We start from the raw sequence: 19,170 nt of genomic DNA, 5'->3' as shown, positions 1-19,170 counted from the left end.
CCCCCCTACCTAGGACCTGTGGATCACTTGTATGAGGAAAACTTTGCATGAACTGATTAAAAATAAGATGCTTATAATCCTACCTATTTTGACCGTGTGAAAAACATACGCTGATATTTCATCCATTGCAATTCAAAACCCAAAAATGTTGTTGACGCCTGTGTAGTTTGGTTTGTGTTTATTTTGTTTTAACCTTGCGCCTCTTAGATAAGAAATGATGGTACTAAAATAATTCCGGATGGGAAATTTGGGTGAAACAACAGAAAGGAGATAGCCTTGTGAACCATCCTGTTAATCATTTACATTTACATTAACATTAGGGCATTTATCAGACCCTTTATCCAAAGCGACTTACAATAAGTAGCCTACATCTGTCAGAAGAAGGAGAAACATATCGCTGTTGGTACAGTATGATGTTCATAGAAACAAATGCCAAGCACCAACAATTGCTAGGTTAAACCATTCCCATATACAACGAAGATAGCTAGGATGAGAGGCTACACAACTAAGGCAAGGCAAGGCAAGGCAACTTTATTTATGTAGCACTTTTCATACATAATAAAAAATAAAATAATAGATAAGTAAAAGAAAACATATGCAAAGAAATGAGTAAAATAGAAAGTGCAATGTATTTAAGATCAGATCAACAGTCTCTCTGGTACCCATGTTGGGACTCCAACCCGACCTAAAGGAACTTGGTACTTTCTCTGGGACTCCAACCCGGATTCTAGTAACTCTAACCACGAACCAAAGGTCTTATTCTGGGACTCCAACCCAGACAGACGTATATGTACTTATTCTTTGTTAGATTTCTTTTTTTACTGCCAGGACGTACGACATACAATAAGTGCGTACATTACGCGCAAGGACGTACAACATAGAATAAATCAGATTTGTGTTTGATACTGAATAACCTTCTGGCCTTTGTGGATTTCGCAAGGGGACAGAGCCGAACGTGGAACCCCACATTCAGCCGTGCATCACCATGCCAGAGCTTAAAACCAGAGTGGGGACAAGATGGCCGCTCGGTGAACAAGGCCCGCAGAGTGTGTTGGTGTTGTAAGCGGCCATCTCGGAGGAGTTGTCATGCTAATGAGTGGATATAAGGTCCCCTTGGGCCGGCTGTAATCCACTCTATCAGCGGGATGACAGGGTGTGAAGTATGAAACACGGTTCATTAGGAGCATTAGACTGTCAACGACCCAACCGGCCCGGCACTCCCGTTTACCGCTCAGCGTTTGAGGGGAAAAGACCAGCGCTTCTGCTCTAACGTCAGAGAGTACCACTTCAAAAGCGTGTGCTGAAAAATAACACAGAAAAGTTGTTGACGTCGTTCGCTACCTTCATGCTGTGAGACATGCATTTCCTGTCTAAGACTCATAAAGTGAGGACTCTGGAGTAAACACCATCTGATCTCATTAGGTCAGCGTCCAGCCGGCCCCGAGCGGACCTCCATGGGTCCTGAGCGACGGGAGAGAGGGGTTTAGAGTCTTTATGATCTCTTGGCATGCAGAGGCATCTAAAACTTACCCGGATTACAGCAGGGTTACAGGGATTACCCCCCCCGCTTTCAACATCCAAATCCTCTGATAACATCCACCGCCACTGTTCTGGCCCGGCCCAAATGGCTCCAGTCGAGGTTACTGTGGTGTGATGATCACCCTCCCTCGCGTGAGCCGTCAGGTTCCTTCCGGCCCGGCCTGCGTGTGTGTCTGTGGACCCGCTGTGTGTGTTCCTCTGTGTGCCCTGGCATGTTGTGTTTGCGTCCCGATTCGTTCCCTCCGACGATGCTTTAAAAACAAACGAACCCTCCGTGGGCTTCATCAGTGTCTCAGCCCTCGCCCCGATGTGGTCAGAAGGCCCGGCCCGGAGTCATCCCTTCCCAGGCGCTCGCCGTCTCCCAGAGGCCACTGGCCACAGAGCAAACACTCAGACGGAGCACGGCCAACTGGCATCTGGCTGGGGCACTGCAGCACCCCATCTGTGCACACGCGCACACGCACGCACACACACTCGTATACACATGCAGGCACACACACACACACACACACACACACACACAACCACACGCACGCACGCACACATACATATGCACGCAGGCACACACACACACACACACACACACACACACACACACATATACAAGCACTCGCACACATACACACACACGAGCCCACAGGCACACACCCAAATAAAAAGCACACTCTCTCTCTCACACACACAACTCTCTCTCTCCTTCTCTCTCTCTCTCTCTCTTACAACACATACACACACACGCACGCACGCGCACACACACACACACACTCAAGCACACGTAAGCAAGCACTCGCTCAGACACAAAAAACACCTTAAAACGCAAGCACTCCCTCACACACACACACACAGTCACCTTAGCCCAACGCATCCTCACACACACGCAGACAGACATCGGTGCTTACAAAGACAGACACTCATAGGTGCACCACACTTTCAAACTTAGACGCACACACTCAGGGACACACCGAGACACACACTCAGGCACACACTCAGACATGGTCCACTCTGGCATGTGGTGTCGCTGAAAGGGGGACCAGATTCTGAGAGCAGAGGGACTTCCTGCCAGGGGCCGCTGGGAGGGAACAGACCTTTCAGGAAGTATAGGATATTGGCGAGCAGTTGGTGGGGGAGGCTCAGGGAGTGATAAGGCGTTTAATTGAGAGAGGGGAGGGTGAGGGGTGAGGAGAGGGGAGGGGGCGGGAGGCCAAGCGGCGAATCAGATCACAGCCCGTCAAGAACTAGAGGGGGGAAAAAGTGCAGAGTGTTTGAAGTAGCGCCATATGCTTCCGGAGGAGCCCAACTGAGACGGGATCGGGCCAGAGAGGTGCGTTCAATGTCGAGGCAGGACTGATGAGAGGGGAGGAGCTTTGAGGATACCGAGAAGAAGAAAGAAAGGTCCACACAGAGCCCCACAGAGACCATTCGTGCAGGGACAAAGATGTGACGTTCTGGGTGAAATTACGTCATTTTGGCTGAAATGTAATCGTTGAGTTAAAATGACGTCATTGGTCCTGAAATGTTGTCATTGGCTCTGAAAGGACATCACCGGGGCCCATAATGGAATCATGTGTGTTGAAATGACGGAATTTGTGCTGAAAATGATGTCATCGGATCCGAGAATGGCGTCATCAGTGCTGAAATGATGTCGTCTGTGCGGAACCGACATTGTCGTGGCAAAGTTAAGCCAAAGAGGCTTACAATACAGTTAGGCGCACCCGGCTTTTATAGCCCAGGCGGTTAAGCGGGAGAAATTTGTAGTTTTGTCTGTTGCCCTGGGCGATCGCAAAGGGGGAAGAATGAATAGAAATAAGCAGGCAGCAATGATAAGAGCAGCATCTTGCATCGAGTGCTTTGGCCTTGCCAAGTGTGGAAAAACAGAGTGGAATAGGGAGTGCTGAGTCACGGACCTGGGGGCGAAATCTGGACTCAAATTGCACCAAGCTCTTTTTTCTTAAGCCCATTTATGTTTGCCAGGCATTTGTGTTGTGTGTTATTCGTTGGTCTCGAGTCGGCCCCATGCCGTCATGTTGTAGAGTCTGAGGAAATCGGTAAGGAAGGTGATGTGCTCTCATTTGGTTAAAGGTCATTGGTATAAATTGCTGTCAAATTGCTCTTTTAGTTTTCTTCATATGTGATTAACTTGGCATTAAGGACAATTTAGAGAGTCTTTCCTTAATTTTGGTCTCTATCTCTGTGAAACCACCTTATTTCCAAAAATGTATTCGAATAATGCTTCCCCATAAAATATATTCTTTATAAACTATAGGACGCAAAACACATGGTCAGCTTCTGTTTGTTCTCACAAATTTAAAAAGATACCCAGGGTAGTCTGGATATTATATCCTTTTGATAAGAAGGTACGTTTACGGCTTCAGTTAAATGTTTAAAAGTGAGGCTAAATGTGCGGCAACGTCTTCTTTTAGAAGACTGTAGCCATTCCATTATGTGTTAGCTGTAACGGTTAGCCCCGCCTGCTAGCACGCTAACCACCCCTTCTGTTGACTTACCAAACGGCTTTTTCCTCTATCTCCCTCCTGCCTCTCTCTCATCTCCGCCCCCCTCCCTCTCTCTCTATATTCCTCTCCATCGGTCTTCCTCTCTTACTATCTATGTACACATATAAATACATATGCACACTATATAAGTCATGGTTCGGCTCCATTTCAACCCAAGTCTCAGTAGGACTGCATTTGATCAATTTTATTTTCTAAGCCTGCTTTAACTCAATTATCCCTCAGTATCTCTGTCTCTCTCTCTCTCCCCCCCCAGCCCTCACTCCCTCCTCAGTGTCATCCGGTGTTTCAAGTCGGACTCATTAATCATGTAGTAGAGCTTTACGCAGGCGATAGTGACAGATAACCCTGTATCTTTACACACTATTAATCCACCCTCCACGATGCACGCGCTCAATAACCTCTTTCCATCTCACCGTTATCTTTCCCCTCACCTCTCCTCAGAGCGGCATCATGGCAGTGTTTTTTCCCCTTCTTTTTAGCCATGATGCAACTGAAATGGCACTACCTACTGCTGTCTTGTCTCCCCTTTCCCCCCTTTCCTCATTAGGGTTTTACATTTCTTTCAAAACGTTCTTTCTTTGTTTTATGTTTTTTAATTTCCGTGTGGTCGCTGGTGGAGTTTAGCAAAGGGCCGTGCTATTTAACACTCCATCCAGACCACCTCGGTCAGAAAAGCAATTAGGTGAAGCAGGTTTGGTTTAATTTGACTGAGAAGATTGCGCTGCGTGCAAAGGGCTTGCTGTCGGGATGAAAGAACGTCAGGCTTCCCCTTTATCATCTCCACACACTGTGCGTGTGTGTTTGTGTGTGTGTTGTGTGTGTGTGTGTGTGTTTGTGTGTGTGTGTGTGTGTGTGTGTGTGTGTGTGTGTGTGTGTGTGTGTGTGTGTGTGTGTGTGTGTGTGTGTGTGTGTGTGTGTGTGTGTGTGTGTGTGTGTGTGTGTGTGTGTGTACGTGTGACAGGGTCAGTGAGAGACACTGTCGGCACCATAGTTCTGGTTCCGAGTGGCCCTTACCCAGCAGGACAGGCACCACCACCCCTGCATGCCTCTCCTCAGAGCAGATCAATTGTTCTGCTCTCTGTCCTCCAGTCTCTCGTCGCCCTCCTCTTTGTCTTCTCTCACTGAATCTTTGAGTCCTCAAAGCCTTCCCTTCAAGGCTTTAGTCTTCAACTACCAGGGGCGGCCTGGCCCACATGGCCGGCCTGCTAGAGATTGGGGCATGTAGGCCCCTCAAACACAAGTCATTGCTTAAAAAAACTCTCTCTCTCTCTCTCTCTCTCTCTCTCTCTCTCCCATTGACACTTTGAAACCTTGATGTTGCTGAAGCAAAGTCTGTATATATATCAGTAGAGAAAGCAGAATTGAGAATCAGCGGTTGCATTATTTATTGCTAGAATGGGGGTAGACTTTATAAAGCACTGAAGAACATGATATGAAATCATGTGTTCGGTTGTATATAATATTTTCCTCTTTGGCAGGGACTTTGCGTTCAGAATAAATATGTTTTTCTTGTTTTAACTGTCGACTGTAATATATGTTTTCATTTGATCCTTATATGCATAGATTTGATCTGAAATCCCAACAAGGATACTGTGTATCCATATGTAATCTAACCTAATCTCCGTTTTTGTCTCTCTCTGTCTCTGTCTATCTCTCTGTCTCTGCGTCTGTCTCTGTCTGTCTCTCTCTCTCTCTCTCTCTCTCTCTCTCTCTCTCTCCCCTGTTGCCGTGGCCGTGATCGAACAGCGGATGAACTTGGGATCGAGTTCATGGGTAAGACAACCATCAACACACACTAACACACACACACACACCTACAAAGAAACACACACACATAAGCCACACAGGCCTCTCACCTTGGAAATTAATGTGGGCCGGTCGCCATGGAAACAGCGAGGCGGCGAACTAGGTGTGTGGTATCTGCATGGAGACAGGTAATGTCACAGGAAGTGATGTAACAATTACATTGATGTCTGTGTGTGGCTTTTATGCCGGTTTGTGCGTGTATAGAAGGCTGAATTGATGGATGGATGTTTAAGTATTGATGATTGATTTATGGATGGATGATGACTGGACGAATGGTACATTTATGGATTAATGTGATTTTGGTTCTGGATCAGAATCCCGACAAAGAGAAGGATGTAATGTCTCTCGGGGGCGATCAGAAGGCTAGTCACATTAGTCCTTGCACGCCCTTCTCAATCTCACTGCTTTTTCTCTCATTGTTGCTCTTCACCACCCCCTCTCTCCCCTTCCTCCCCCTCCTTTTATTCCTCTCTCTCCCCTCCCTCACCATCCGGCTATTCCTCTATCTCTCACCTCCCTCTTTTCCTCCCTCCCTCTAATTCTTTCTCTCTGTCTCACTCCCTCTCCTTCTCCGTCTGTCTCTCTCTCCCTGACTCTCTCCCTCTTCTTCTCCGTCTCTTGCTGGCTTTCTCCCACTCACTACGCCCCCCACATCTCCCTCTCCCTCCCTCTCCCTCCCTCTCCCTCCCTCTCTCTCCCTCTCCCTCCCTCTCTCAGTAAGGTAATGTAGTCGCTAAATGAGATCCCTTGCAGACTTGTCATGTGGGCGGTTCAATTACCAAACATGCTGACTCCTAGAAAAGTCGATCCGTGGACTAACACACACACGGACAGACGTTGACGCACACGGACAGACAGAGACGGATGGACGGACAGGTGGAAAGGACAGACTGACACAGACTTGTCCGACTGACTGTCTATTTCACCGTTGCTTTCCTTAAGTGCCAGAGAGAGAGAGAGAGAAACCCTTCCATCATTCAACAGCTAGAGAGAGAGAGAGAGAGAGAGTGAGAACCCCCTCCATCAACAGCAGTGATAGTGCCCCCCCTCTCTCTCTTACACTCTGTAAGAGACCAAGTGTCCATTTATGGGGACACTATGAGATGGAAGATGATAGGAGAGAGTGAATGAGTGCCGCTGGGGGCCCTGAGTCTGAGCTGTGTGTGATGTGAACAGGCCAGAGGTAAAATAGTGGTTGTCTTGTAGCAGCGAACCCCTTCCCTCTCTGCGTCTGCCCTCAGAGGAACCACAGCACAGCACAGTGTGTCTGTAATGTACACTCAACCGTGGGGGCACGGTAGAACAAAACTGTTGTTATGTGTCAAGCATAGATTCTGAATCTGATGATCGATGGGCGCGATGAACCTAATGCTTCAGATAATGATGATGTTGTTGTGATGCAAACACATAACAACATGTTTTACCATTTAGAAAGCTGACCTACAAAGAGGTCACTAAAGCAGGACTAATGGGGGGGGCGGGGCCAGGCGGTAATAGCACAACGCTGTCTCATTTGAAGTAATGGCAGCGCTTTAACACACCCTGCGCCTGGAGGGCCGTGGCTGCGCTATGTTTGTGCGCGTTTGCATCACACTTAATGTCCGTCGAGATCAGTGGGCCCTTCAAGTGTTTAGCGCCATGAGATGCTTTTAGCAGTAGCGAGCTAGCCACCCGTCCCTGTTTGGAACGCGCCGTCCACGATGGCACGGGGACGGTGGGCCTCATCTGCCCCGCTCCTCATCGTGAGCCCCGTGGAGCAGAGCCAGGGGAAGGCAGGCGCTCCATCAGAAGGAGACAGATGGACAGGAGGACGGACGGGCAGAATGCGGACAGACAAGCAAACAAACAAAAGAACAAACAAACAAACTGTCAACCAAACAAATCAATTCAGACCGATAGACAGACAGACGGACGGATCAGTTGAGGAAGATAGTGGGACAAAATCATTCAATTGAAACCAGGCTGTTTATAGAGTTCACACAGACAGACAGACAGACGGACGGACGGACGGACGGACGGACGGACGGACGGACGGACGGACGGACGGACGGACGGACAGACAGACAGGAAGACTGACAAACAGTCGCATAAACGGACAGACAGACAGACAGACAGACAGACAGACAGACAGACAGGAAGACTGACAAACAGTCGCATAGACGGACGGGCAGAATGCGGACAGACAGACAAACAAACAAACAAACGGTCAAACAAACAAATCAATTCAGACCGATAGACAGACAGATAGGCAAACTGACAAACAGCCAAATAGACGGACGGACAGAACACTGACATGTCAAACAAACAAACAAACAAACAAACAAACAAACAAACAAACAAACAAACAAACAAACTGTCAAACAGACAAATCAATTCAGACCGATAGACAGACAGACGGATAGATCAGTTAAGAAAGATAGACGGACACATCATTAAATTGAAAGCAGGCTGCTTGGGAAGTTCACCCAGACACAGACAGTGTGTACGATGTGGACTGTACTGTGCAGCAGTGGAGGATGACCTTAAGACTGCGGGGCTGATATACAGAGCTGACACTGAACTGCTCCAGCATTCACTGGCTGTTACATCCTGCCCCTGTCAAGCACGCACACACAAACTCATGCATGCACGAAAACACATGCAAGCTCACGCACAAACACCCACATAGGCAAACTCACAAATACATGACCACATACATTTGCACGCACACACACACACACGTGAAAAAGACACACATCGCCAAAAACACCCACAGATACATCCATGTTCCAAAAATACCCACACAAACATGTGTGCACACACACACACAAACATACAAACACACAAACACACACACACACACACATACACACACACACACACACACACACACACACACACACACACACACACACACACACACACACACACACAGAGGCCGGGCGTCACGACGGTTGGCGATGGCTAAAGGCGATGTCTGAAGGAAGTGATGTCACGCTCCACTTGGCTCCTGTCATGGAGCTGTGATCTGGCCTGACACTGCCACACACTGACCACGTTACTGGTGCCTCTGTACTCTGTCTGTGACTGTGACTGTGTGTGTGTGTGTGTGTGTGTGTGTGTGTGTGTGTGTGTGTGTGTGTGTGTGTGTGTGTGTGTGTGTGTGTGTGTGTGTGTGTGTGTGTGTGTGTGTGTGTGTGTGTGTGGGGTTAATTTTTTCCTCACAAACCTGTGGAAGCGAAAGCAACCTGTGGGCTCCTATTCCACAAAATCGTTCACGAAAGCTTTATGGACATGCAGATACGAAGGAAACAAAGAATAAAGGAGGAATAGACGGAGGATAAAATGACCCGAGTGTGTGTTTCCTCCACAGAGAGCGCTGAGACGTACCAGAGACAGATGCTCTCCATCCTCAGCATCTCGCTGGGTATCTGCCTGCTGGGTGTGGCCTGCATGGCTCTGTACCGCCGCAACAAGTAAGTCACGCTAGCTAACAACAAGTAAGTCACGCTAGCTAGCAACAAGTAAGTCACGCTAGCCAGCGACAAGTAAGTCACGCTAGCTAGCAACAAGTAAGTCACGCTAGCTAACAACAAGTAAGTCACGCTAGCTGACAACAAGTAAGTCACGCTAGCCAGCAACAAGTAAGTCACGCTAGCTAGCAACAAGTAAGTCACGCTATCTTAGGGTGACCAGATTTGAGTTTGTGAAAAAGAGGACACTTCGTCGGGGGGGGGGCGCCTCGGCCGAAGCATCACGGCCGAGGCGAAAGCATGGGTATTTTTTCTTTAGTTCGTCCGTGAACTTACATTTACGTTTAGGCTTGGCTGCAGCTGTAATGTGCTGTTGTAAACAGAGTGGAAGCGGCAAGGTGCTCAATGTTGCCAGATTGGAAATGGCAAAGTAACGTACCAAAGGCTCAAAATGGTCGTATTTGGAGGATAATTATCGTGGCTCTGGCAACCCTGAGATCGGTCGCCCAATGACAGACTCTCTCTACAGTCGAACGTAAGGGAGATACCATTTCCAGAACTTGGAAGGCCGTAATAACCATAGACATATACAATGGTAATAACTAGTAGGTTATGTGAAAGACCCAGAAACACAAATATGCGATGAGGCAAAAACAAATATGCGACGAGATAATGTCCGAAAACCGGACATTATCATCAATTAATAAAAAAAACCCGGACGCCCCGGACGGGACGTAAAAAGTGGACATGTCCGGGGAAAAGAGGACGTTTGGTCAGCCTACGCTATCTAGCAACAATTAAGTCACGCTAGCTAACAACAAGTAAGTCACGCTAGCTAGCAACAATTAAGTCACGCTAGCTAGCAATAATTAAGTCACGCTAGCTAGCAACAAGTAAGTCACGCTAGCCAGCAACAAGTAAGTCACGCTATCCCGCATAGGGGTCATCCCTATGTTCCCCAGGTCCTATGTTCCCCGGGTGCAAAGGGTTAGGGTTATGGTTAGGGTTAGGGTTACGGTTCGGGTGAGGGTTCATCTTAAACCTAACCCTAACCATAACCAATCGGAGGCCAATCAGAGACAAAAAACTTACCCCTACCATCCTACGAAAAAAAGATTTGCTCACAGGGTCATATGTTCCCCGGTCACATACAAAGCGGGGAACATATAGGACCCGGGGAACACAGGACCCGGGGAACATAGGTACGCTCCCCTAGTATACTAGTTTGTAATTCGTTGGATGATAATTGGTATCTTTCGTACACAAAACACTTATCTTAAATCGTGGCCAACGAGGGTAAACAGGAAGCGATGTAAACGCTACCTTGAAGGTATTTTTCGTTCGTTTATAGGCCTGCAAATTCTCAAGATTTAAAAGAATCAACCTTGATTGCTAATTATTTGAGTACCATGGTCAGGAGTGGCTCTTTAACCAACAAAACGATTCAGTAAGCTAAGTGGGCTGAGGCTAACTGCAGCTACACAGTCGTTACAATTCTTAAGTACATACATTCCTCTTTAGTGTGTATTGCCTACATATCTCTTAAAGCTCTTATGTATTTCTACCTACTATTTTTGCACGATTTTTATTGTTATGTTCCTTTTAATTATTTCAATATTTTTATTTGAACACAATAAATACACAAAACCTATAGTTTAGGGAAGTGGTTGATACTCTTTTTTGGAAATGTTTTGGCTGTTAGCTAAGGAAGCACCATAAGGATATGAACTGCAGCGCAACTGGGGTCCCTTATTATTTTATGAGGGGTTAATTAAACTTTAATCCCAATCTCTTAAAATATCCATTAATGTTTAATCCAATAAAAATGCAATCCAAAAACAAAGAAATGCACTCATATTTCATGTTTTCATAATGAGCGAACAAAAAAAATCCTTTTCTCTTCCTTGTAGATTTTATTCATCATGGTGTTAAACCCTGTTAATAGTTAGAAGGAACAGATAGAAAATAGATCTAAAGTAGATCAATACATAATGGGCATTTTCTTGAAAATCTCAACTTTGTTGTGTTCACATAACCAAGTAGTGAACACAACAAAGTTGTGTTCACTACTTGAATACTCGAAAGCTGACCTGGAAGCTACCCTAGCTTCCAGGTCAGCTTTCGAGTATTCGTTTGACACCAATCTCTCCAATCATTGTTGGCTTTCCGAATAACCCCGTTCAGGATAACCATAATGGTGAAATTGAATTCAGTTATCCTTCTCAGCCTTACTCTAAATGTTCCTCTAATTTCCTCCACTCAGAACATTAACACCAAGGCCATGTAATGACCATTGAATGCCACATTGGCTTCATAAAAAAAGGTTGCACGTTCAAACAGTCACTGGTTGACAGGTTTTATGCTAATGCTATTTTGGTAGCGGCCCAGAGCACTTTGCTCAAATGCCATCCAAACTTCCAACTTCATTTCTGTGAAAGAGTTGACAGTTTCTCTTCAAGTCATTTTCCCCACAACACGCTCTCTAAATGGCTGAGACCCGCACAGATCCTTCTCCTAGATATCTAGAGATGGACTGTTTTGACTGATTCATCATTAGCGGTAATTGAATTCCAAACTCTATGTAAAACACAAACTGAACATCTGGGGCAGTTTCTCAAACTGGGTATAATTACTTATTTGTGCTTAATGATTTACAATCCTTTCTTTTTCTTCTTTTAAATTACAACTAATCGTTATCTACTTTCTTCACCCCCTTTTCCTCTCTCTCTCTCTCTCTCTGTCTTCTTTTCTTTCTCCCTCTAATTATCTATACTCTTGGTCTCTCTCTCTCTTGTTTACTCTCTCAATACCCCGCTCTCCCCCTCTCTCTCCTCTCTCCCCCTCTCTCTTGGTCTCTCCCTCTCTCTCCTCTCTCCCACTTCTCTTGGTCCTTCACTATTTTTCTCCACTCTGCTCCCTCCCCTCTATCTCTACAACTCACTCCCTCTCTCTCTATCCCACTCTCTTCCTCTTTCTACCACCTGTCTTTCTCTCATTCTCTCTCTCATTCTCTCTCTCATTCTCTCTCTCTCTCTCTCTCTCTCTCTCTCTCTCTCTCTCTCTCTCTCTCTCTCTCTCTCTCTCTCTCTCTCTCTTCTCTCTCTCTCTCTCCAGGGGCCACAGAGAGAAGCTCCGGTCCCAGTTCTCTGAGAGTCGCAGCCTGAGGGACTGTAGCTTCGCTCCTCCCAGCGTGATGCCCAAATCAAGTCCAAGGCTTCAGTACGGCCCCCAGCAGCAAAAGGTAACCCCTCACTCTGCTTCTTCATTATTCACAAGAACCATAAATATAAACACACCTCAAGGTTTTATTTTTATTTTCTTTCTCTCCTGTGGATGGATGTCCTTGTGTAACCAAGCAAACAAACGGTTTGGCAGGCGAAGCCCGGCTTTTAAACACGATGAGCTCCATCTGGGAGCCTCCCTTTCTCTGTGTCTACAACACAGCTCTGGAGCAGAGACAGAGGAACGGTCATCCTCACAGGTCCTCGTTGACAGCAGTAGTGCTCCTGTAAGCCCCGCCGAGGGAGACCGAAAAGAAGGCAGCTAACCGTCACGATGCTGTCTGCTTAACACCTGCGGTATCAGTGCACAGGCCCAACGCTGTGGTCAGTGTTCTGCACGTCTGCGCGGCATCGTATGTCTTTGTTGGTCTAAATGTGGCCGGTAATCAACAGTATTTGCACATCTGGACGGATTAGCTAGGTATTATGTACACGTTGGCATATTAGCGCAGGATAACACGCATCGCTGATAAATGACATTTGCTGTAAACCTTAAGATCAGATGAACACAATCTCCAGCTGTCTTGGGGATAATGTGTGATGTAAATTATTGCGGCGTGAGTTACGGGATTCTGTTGGTAGAGGTGAGGATAAAATTAGCTGTAATGAGTGGTACCGTAGAGGAATGTGAAGGATTAAGGAGATAATTCCTATAGCGTTAAAGAGAAAAAGGTCATTTACATACACACAATGTCGTCATTTGTACTTGTTGTGCAGTTTCTAAAAGTCTCAAAGTATAGTATAGTAAAACATAATTTGATTGATATTGTTGCTTTTTTCTTCTCCCACAAATAAGGTTCCAGGGCTTTCAGACACTGAATACAGACACAGGTCGTTCAGAGCATGTAGGGGTTAGACGGTGAATACAGAGACAGGTCATTAAGAAGCAGGCATGGGTTAGAGAGTGAATACAGAGACAGGTCATTAAGGAGCAGGTATGGGTTAGAGAGTGAATACAGAGACAGGTCATTAAGGAGCAGGTAGGGGTTAGAGAGTGAATACAGAGACAGGTTATTAAGGAGCAGATATGGGTTAGAGAGTGAATACAGAGACAGGTCATTAAGGAGCAGATATGGGTTAGAGAGTGAATACAGAGACAGGTCATTAAGGAGCAGGTATGGGTTAGAGAGTGAATACAGAGACAGGTCATTAAGGAGCAGGTAGGGGTTAGAGAGTGAATACAGAGACAGGTCATTAAGGAGCAGATATGGGTTAGAGAGTGAATACAGAGACAGGTCATTAAGGAGCAGGTATGGGTTAGAGAGTGAATACAGAGACAGGTCATTAAGGAGCAGGTAGGGGTTAGAGAGTGAATACAGAGACAGGTCATTAAGGAGCAGATATGGGTTAGAGAGTGAATACAGAGACAGGTCATTAAGGAGCAGGTATGGGTTAGAGAGTGAATACAGAGACAGGTCATTAAGGAGCAGGTAGGGGTTAGACAGTGAATAATAAAGTAAGGATGCATAAGGATTCACGTATATTATGAGTTGAAAGGGAAAAATGTGTGGTTTGGTGTCGAGGACTATGGTATTTGAGTGGTTGATAACTGTAAAAGGCTGGGGAACACTTGTTCCTAACCTCCTTCAAACCAAGCGCCTCTTTCTATCCAGTGGCTTGTTTTGCTGCTCCACCCGATCGCTCTATCTGGCCGTCCCACTGAAGACACTCTGGGGGGGCGCTAAGCTATATTACCGTCACAAAGCACGTCACGCCCTATAAAAATTCATGCTCTTATTTCTTCCCTTTGTTCTCTCTAACCCATTTCCGTCTGCTTGCTATGGCTCCCGCCGGGTTCATTAAAATGCAGTTTCTTATAAAAGTAGAGTGACCTGTCCATAAGGACACATCAGTACAGAACGGGCAGAGGCCTAATGAAACGCTGTGGTCGTGTCCACGCCATTATCGCCCCACACCTTATCCCATTGCCTTAATAATAAACATACCATCATTAATCATGATCAACCAGCCCTTTTTATGTTGGTGTCTAAAAAAACAACAACACGTATTGGCTTATACTCTGTTGTTTCTTTGCGATTAATGCCATTTGCAAGTTCAGTGAGAGACGTGTCTGTATGTGTCTGTGTGAAATAGATGACATTGGCTAATCCTAACCGCCACCCCCCCCCCCCCCCCCCCCCCGGGGCGCCATCCAGCGGCGTTGATGATGTCCGAACAGACTTTAGTACGGTGGGGGGGGGGGGGGGGGGGGGGGGTTGAGGATGACCACAGACAGAACAGCAACTAGTCCTGAGCGTGAAGAGGCCCACTGAGTCAAGCACCGTGTCGTAAAACTTGATGGAGCGGTTTAGGGATGCTGAGTGGCTAAACCCACAAACTCGAACCACGTAGGAAACACGCTGCCTTGTTGAGACTGCCTTGTGATTGCCACCTGTGGTGCTATGACCTTCCCTCGCTCATTCAACCCACTTGGTCGGTCTTTGCATTTACATTCCGGGGATTTTACTGACGCTTTTATCCAAAGAGGCTTGCAACCTTTCATGCACGTCGCTGTTTTAACACAGCGACGGCGGAGTCGACCACGCAGGGCGCCGGCCCGCTCTTCAGGAGCGGTCAGGGTGAGGCGTCTCGCTCAGGGACACCTCGACACTCAATCGAAGTAGCAACCTTTCGGTTACCCGTCAACCTGCTCCACCTCCTGAGCTACTGTCGCCCCCTAGGTCTTCAGTGTCTCCAGCCCATAAAAGCACAAAAAAATCCCAGAAACACTCAATTTGATTGCGGAACAATGAGAACATTGAGATAGAGTGGAAGAAGGCGTGGATCTGGCGTGGGATGAGCTGATGGTGTCGGGACCCCAGCGCTGAGTGGGAGGGGTAGGGGCTGTGTTCCATGCCCCTCCCTGCTCATATCACTGTGGCATTAGGCTTTGCTGTTTTTTGTGTGTATTTATAGACAGAATTACGCAGCAAAGATGCTTTTCTCTCAAAGGCTTTGTTTTTCTACCTGGCTCATTATGGCTGGGAGCAAAATGTCCCTTAAACTGGTTTTATCCTCCCTTTCTCTCTCAGATGTTTTATTTTTCTTCGTTCGGTTGGATTGTTCTAGAAACAGGATTACGTTTCCCAATTTCCTCCCTACACTCTGAGGTTATACTGAACTCGCGACGTACCAAAACAAACAAACTAATTTCCCGAACGTTGAGTGGTAACAACAATCTTTTTCCAGGGCTGTTTTCCGTCTTCTTTCCAAAGGTTTGTAATACGTGTTCAAATATTTTTTTTGGATTAACTTTGAGAAAGCGGTGCACTGTCTCTCTGCTACAGCCACATCCAACCATGTACCTTCAATTCACTTGTCACTTGTTGTTAGCATTCAGCAGTGCTGAATGCTAAACCTAACGCAAATGGGATTCTAAATGTCTCAATGTAACGCCCTGTGACCAACTGTCACGTGAACATGCTGTGGAGTTCCTACTCCCCCTAATCTCTCTCTCTCTTCCCTCTCATCTCCCAGTGGTCACATCCTCGCACGTCCGTGGTGAAGGTTGGCGGTGGCGTGGTGCCCGTCTTGCCACCGCCCCTGGCTTCCCCCGCCCTCACCAGAGCCCTGGCAAAGGTCAAACGCTTCAGGTATGTGTGGCGGTGGCATGCTAGGTAGGTGGAGGCAGAGCAGAGCACAGAGTGGAAGCCGGGCTACTGTCGCACTGTGTCGCGCACGATAACAATCAAAGGTGGTGGGGTGTTGCGGTTAGGGGGGGTTTGACTCCCAGACGAGGTGTTGTGGGTCGAAACTCCAACGTCTGGAATCCACTTGGTAGGAGCCCTTGAGCCAGATGCCCCTAACCCCCCCTGTCTGCTCCTCACTGGCTGTGCATCTGAATCCACTGTATGTCGCTTTGGATAAAAGCATCTGCTAAATAGTGAATATTAATTGCAGGGCAATTGCAGCGCTCTCCCTGTTCCCAGCGCGGGACAAAGGTAGCGAGTTTAACTGCTGTTATTGTAAAATGCAACAGCTGGAGGATAAACAGTACATATTTGTATGTGTTAAGGTTAATAAGGGTGTTAACGTAGATCATCAAATGACAAAAACAAAGAGATAAATGGACTCATTCGGTCCAAATGCCCCGCTAATGCACTGCATTTGCCGTTTATATGGACTGCTTTGCTAATGATACATGGCCTCAGTTCTGTTATCACACTCTTTCTTTTTTCTGGTGCACTTCAGTCCGCCAAGGGTTTCTGAAAGGCCATAGACTATTGGAAATGTAATCACCTTGAGTTATAGAGCTTCAGAGTTGCCCGAAAAAATGTCTCTTCTGGCCCCGATGTTTAGGAGACATTTTGGAGGGAAATTGGAAACGCGTATTAAAATGGATTCGAAGCGCTGTTGCCTAAAACCTTGTGTGCCGGAAACCTGAATTGGCATTGGCTCTAAATCTGAATCTGAGTGTTTAGATTGGTCCAGTTGGTTTGCTCTCTTTCTGCTGACTGATAATTAGGTTTGCAGAGGAATCAATAGAGTGGGTCAGTGTGCCTATCGTGGTTTTTATGGTAAATTCAATACCCTGTGTAACCGGTTTTAAGTGTGTGTTAATCTGATATTGATCTGAACTGAATAAGCGTAATCATAATTGATCTCTATTGGATTTATGAGGGTTTTCTGCTCCAAATGCCACATTCATTACACTAATTATTAGCATTTGGTTCGGACGGTTTGTAAAGCTAATAAGATAGCTTTACATTTAGCACGCCACATCAGCTTAAACAACAGTGATGAAAAAGAAAACATGCTAAATGTAGTCTGCTGGTGGTTGTACATTTTTGCCATGTGAAATAATTCAAGCTAATGAATGCAAAATAATATATTCAGAACAAACTCCCTGTCAACTGTAAAGGCTTTCATGGTAGGCCTAGTAATTCAGGGGGACCCTGATGAACCCAACTGACAAACATGTCGCCTTAAGTAGTTCTGAATAAATAAATAAATCTGATTATACATTTATGATTATAAGCATTTAGAGAGCATTCCCTCACTATTTGCTGAATTATGCTTTGCTACATATCAACCAGCTTATGCTTACTTGCTGCTTTGGCAAAACAGGTTATGTTTATTCGGTCAACACAGAAAAAGTCTTGAAACCGGCGACAACCCGGTCTGATGACACAGCGACATGACACAGACATGCGTGAATAACCACCTTTAAGTGGGACAGTGAATCAGTTGTCCAATAGTGAGTTTCCTATTGATTAGAATGGATTGATCATGTCGGTGCCTCTCCATCTGCTCATAGGAGCAGCTCACTGTCAATCAGTCCCGCCCAGGAGTGCAGGGGCGGGAATAACTGCCAGATCCCGCCCACCTCCAGAGGGAAACGCAGCCTACTGGATGGAGCCAGGGTGAGTGGGCGGGCCTACAGCCATCTCGATGAGGCAGAGGTTATGAGGTCAGAGTTCATGGATCAGGAGGCGGAGTCTTTACGGAGGTGAGATCCTGGTGCTCTCAAGTGTCTTCGTGTGTTTGTTTTCCCCGGATGCGTTTTCACTGTATTTTTTTATTGGTGTATTTTTCGTTGCGATTGCTATCACGAGGTTGCAAAGACAAAGGCAGTTGCTAAGATACCTCCAATGCAGGTATCATAGCAACACTGTCGGGAATGTTATTGGTGCTAAATAAAAAACCAAATCGAACCGGATAAATGCGTTTGCCTTTCATAGTAAATAATTCATAGATTAATTCCTGCTTTAATCTGATAAGATTAATATTGGATTTGGTTTTGCACACGCATAAAACACTTGAACTATGACAATGCATTTGATTGAAAAGATAAATAGAATAGAATTGTTAAAAAACAACCAATAAAATATCTCAAATGTCTACCTCACACTGTAACAGTAAGTGAATTGATACTCCAAGATTCAGTTGAAAAAGCATGCATGCTAATGTTGGCTTCTGGCGTTTCTATGTACACCTTGTTGTGTTAGTATTTTGCTGTAAGTGAAATTAAACCGAGCGCCTGCTGTCACTCTGGATCTCCCCGTTGAGGAGGGAGTGCATGGAGCCCGTCAGAATGCGGCGTCTCGGGCGGGACGAGGAGTTGGGAGAGCTTGTTTTCCTGTCAGCGTTCATCAGAAGCGTTCCTTCCCGTCTGCGGTGGGGAGCGGGGGGTCCGGCGGCTATAACGAGCTCGCTTACGTAACTCCCCAGGATACCCCAGTACACGAGATCTGTCTCACTCTGGTGCCATTGTTGGTAGAGTTGTTGATGTGACTCGCTCTGTTTTCCTTGTCACTTGGAGATGCATAATGGAAAGGACTGCGCGGACATGAAGAGAAAAAACTGAAAATAACCCCGCATAAGAATTCTGAAAGCATTTATGGATCGCCGCTTTAATTATTGAACAGGAGCACTTGTTTTATTTACCGGTCGCAGGGTAGTGGAGTATCGAGACGGAGACGAGACCGGCCAGCTTTAAAGCTTCATTTTCCCGTAACGGTTATCAACAGCAACGATGGTGCTCCAATCAAGGATGTCCGTCACGAAGACAGAGTGTGTGTGTGTGTGTGTGTGTGTGTGTGTGTGTGTGTGTGTGTGTGTGTGTGTGTGTGTGTGTGT

At 46.4% G+C, this 19,170-nt stretch overlaps 1 protein-coding gene across 1 annotated transcript in view; it reads left to right on the top strand.

Annotated features, from left to right (window-relative positions):
* nrg3b (neuregulin 3b) overlaps positions 1-19,170 on the top strand; it is an 81,381-nt gene that overhangs the window by 58,252 nt on the left and 3,959 nt on the right. The window contains exons 3-7 of the mRNA XM_060036636.1: positions 5,799-5,825; positions 9,211-9,313; positions 12,425-12,551; positions 16,069-16,184; positions 17,849-18,040. Coding sequence (XP_059892619.1) covers positions 5,799-5,825; positions 9,211-9,313; positions 12,425-12,551; positions 16,069-16,184; positions 17,849-18,040 — 565 coding nt within the window. The remainder of the gene's footprint in view (positions 1-5,798; positions 5,826-9,210; positions 9,314-12,424; positions 12,552-16,068; positions 16,185-17,848; positions 18,041-19,170) is intronic.

The sequence above is a fragment of the Gadus macrocephalus genome, chromosome 18 (genome assembly GCF_031168955.1).
Source record: "Gadus macrocephalus chromosome 18, ASM3116895v1".
Classification (NCBI taxonomy): Eukaryota; Metazoa; Chordata; class Actinopteri; order Gadiformes; family Gadidae; genus Gadus; species Gadus macrocephalus.
This window is presented reverse-complemented; position numbering and strand designations above follow the sequence as displayed.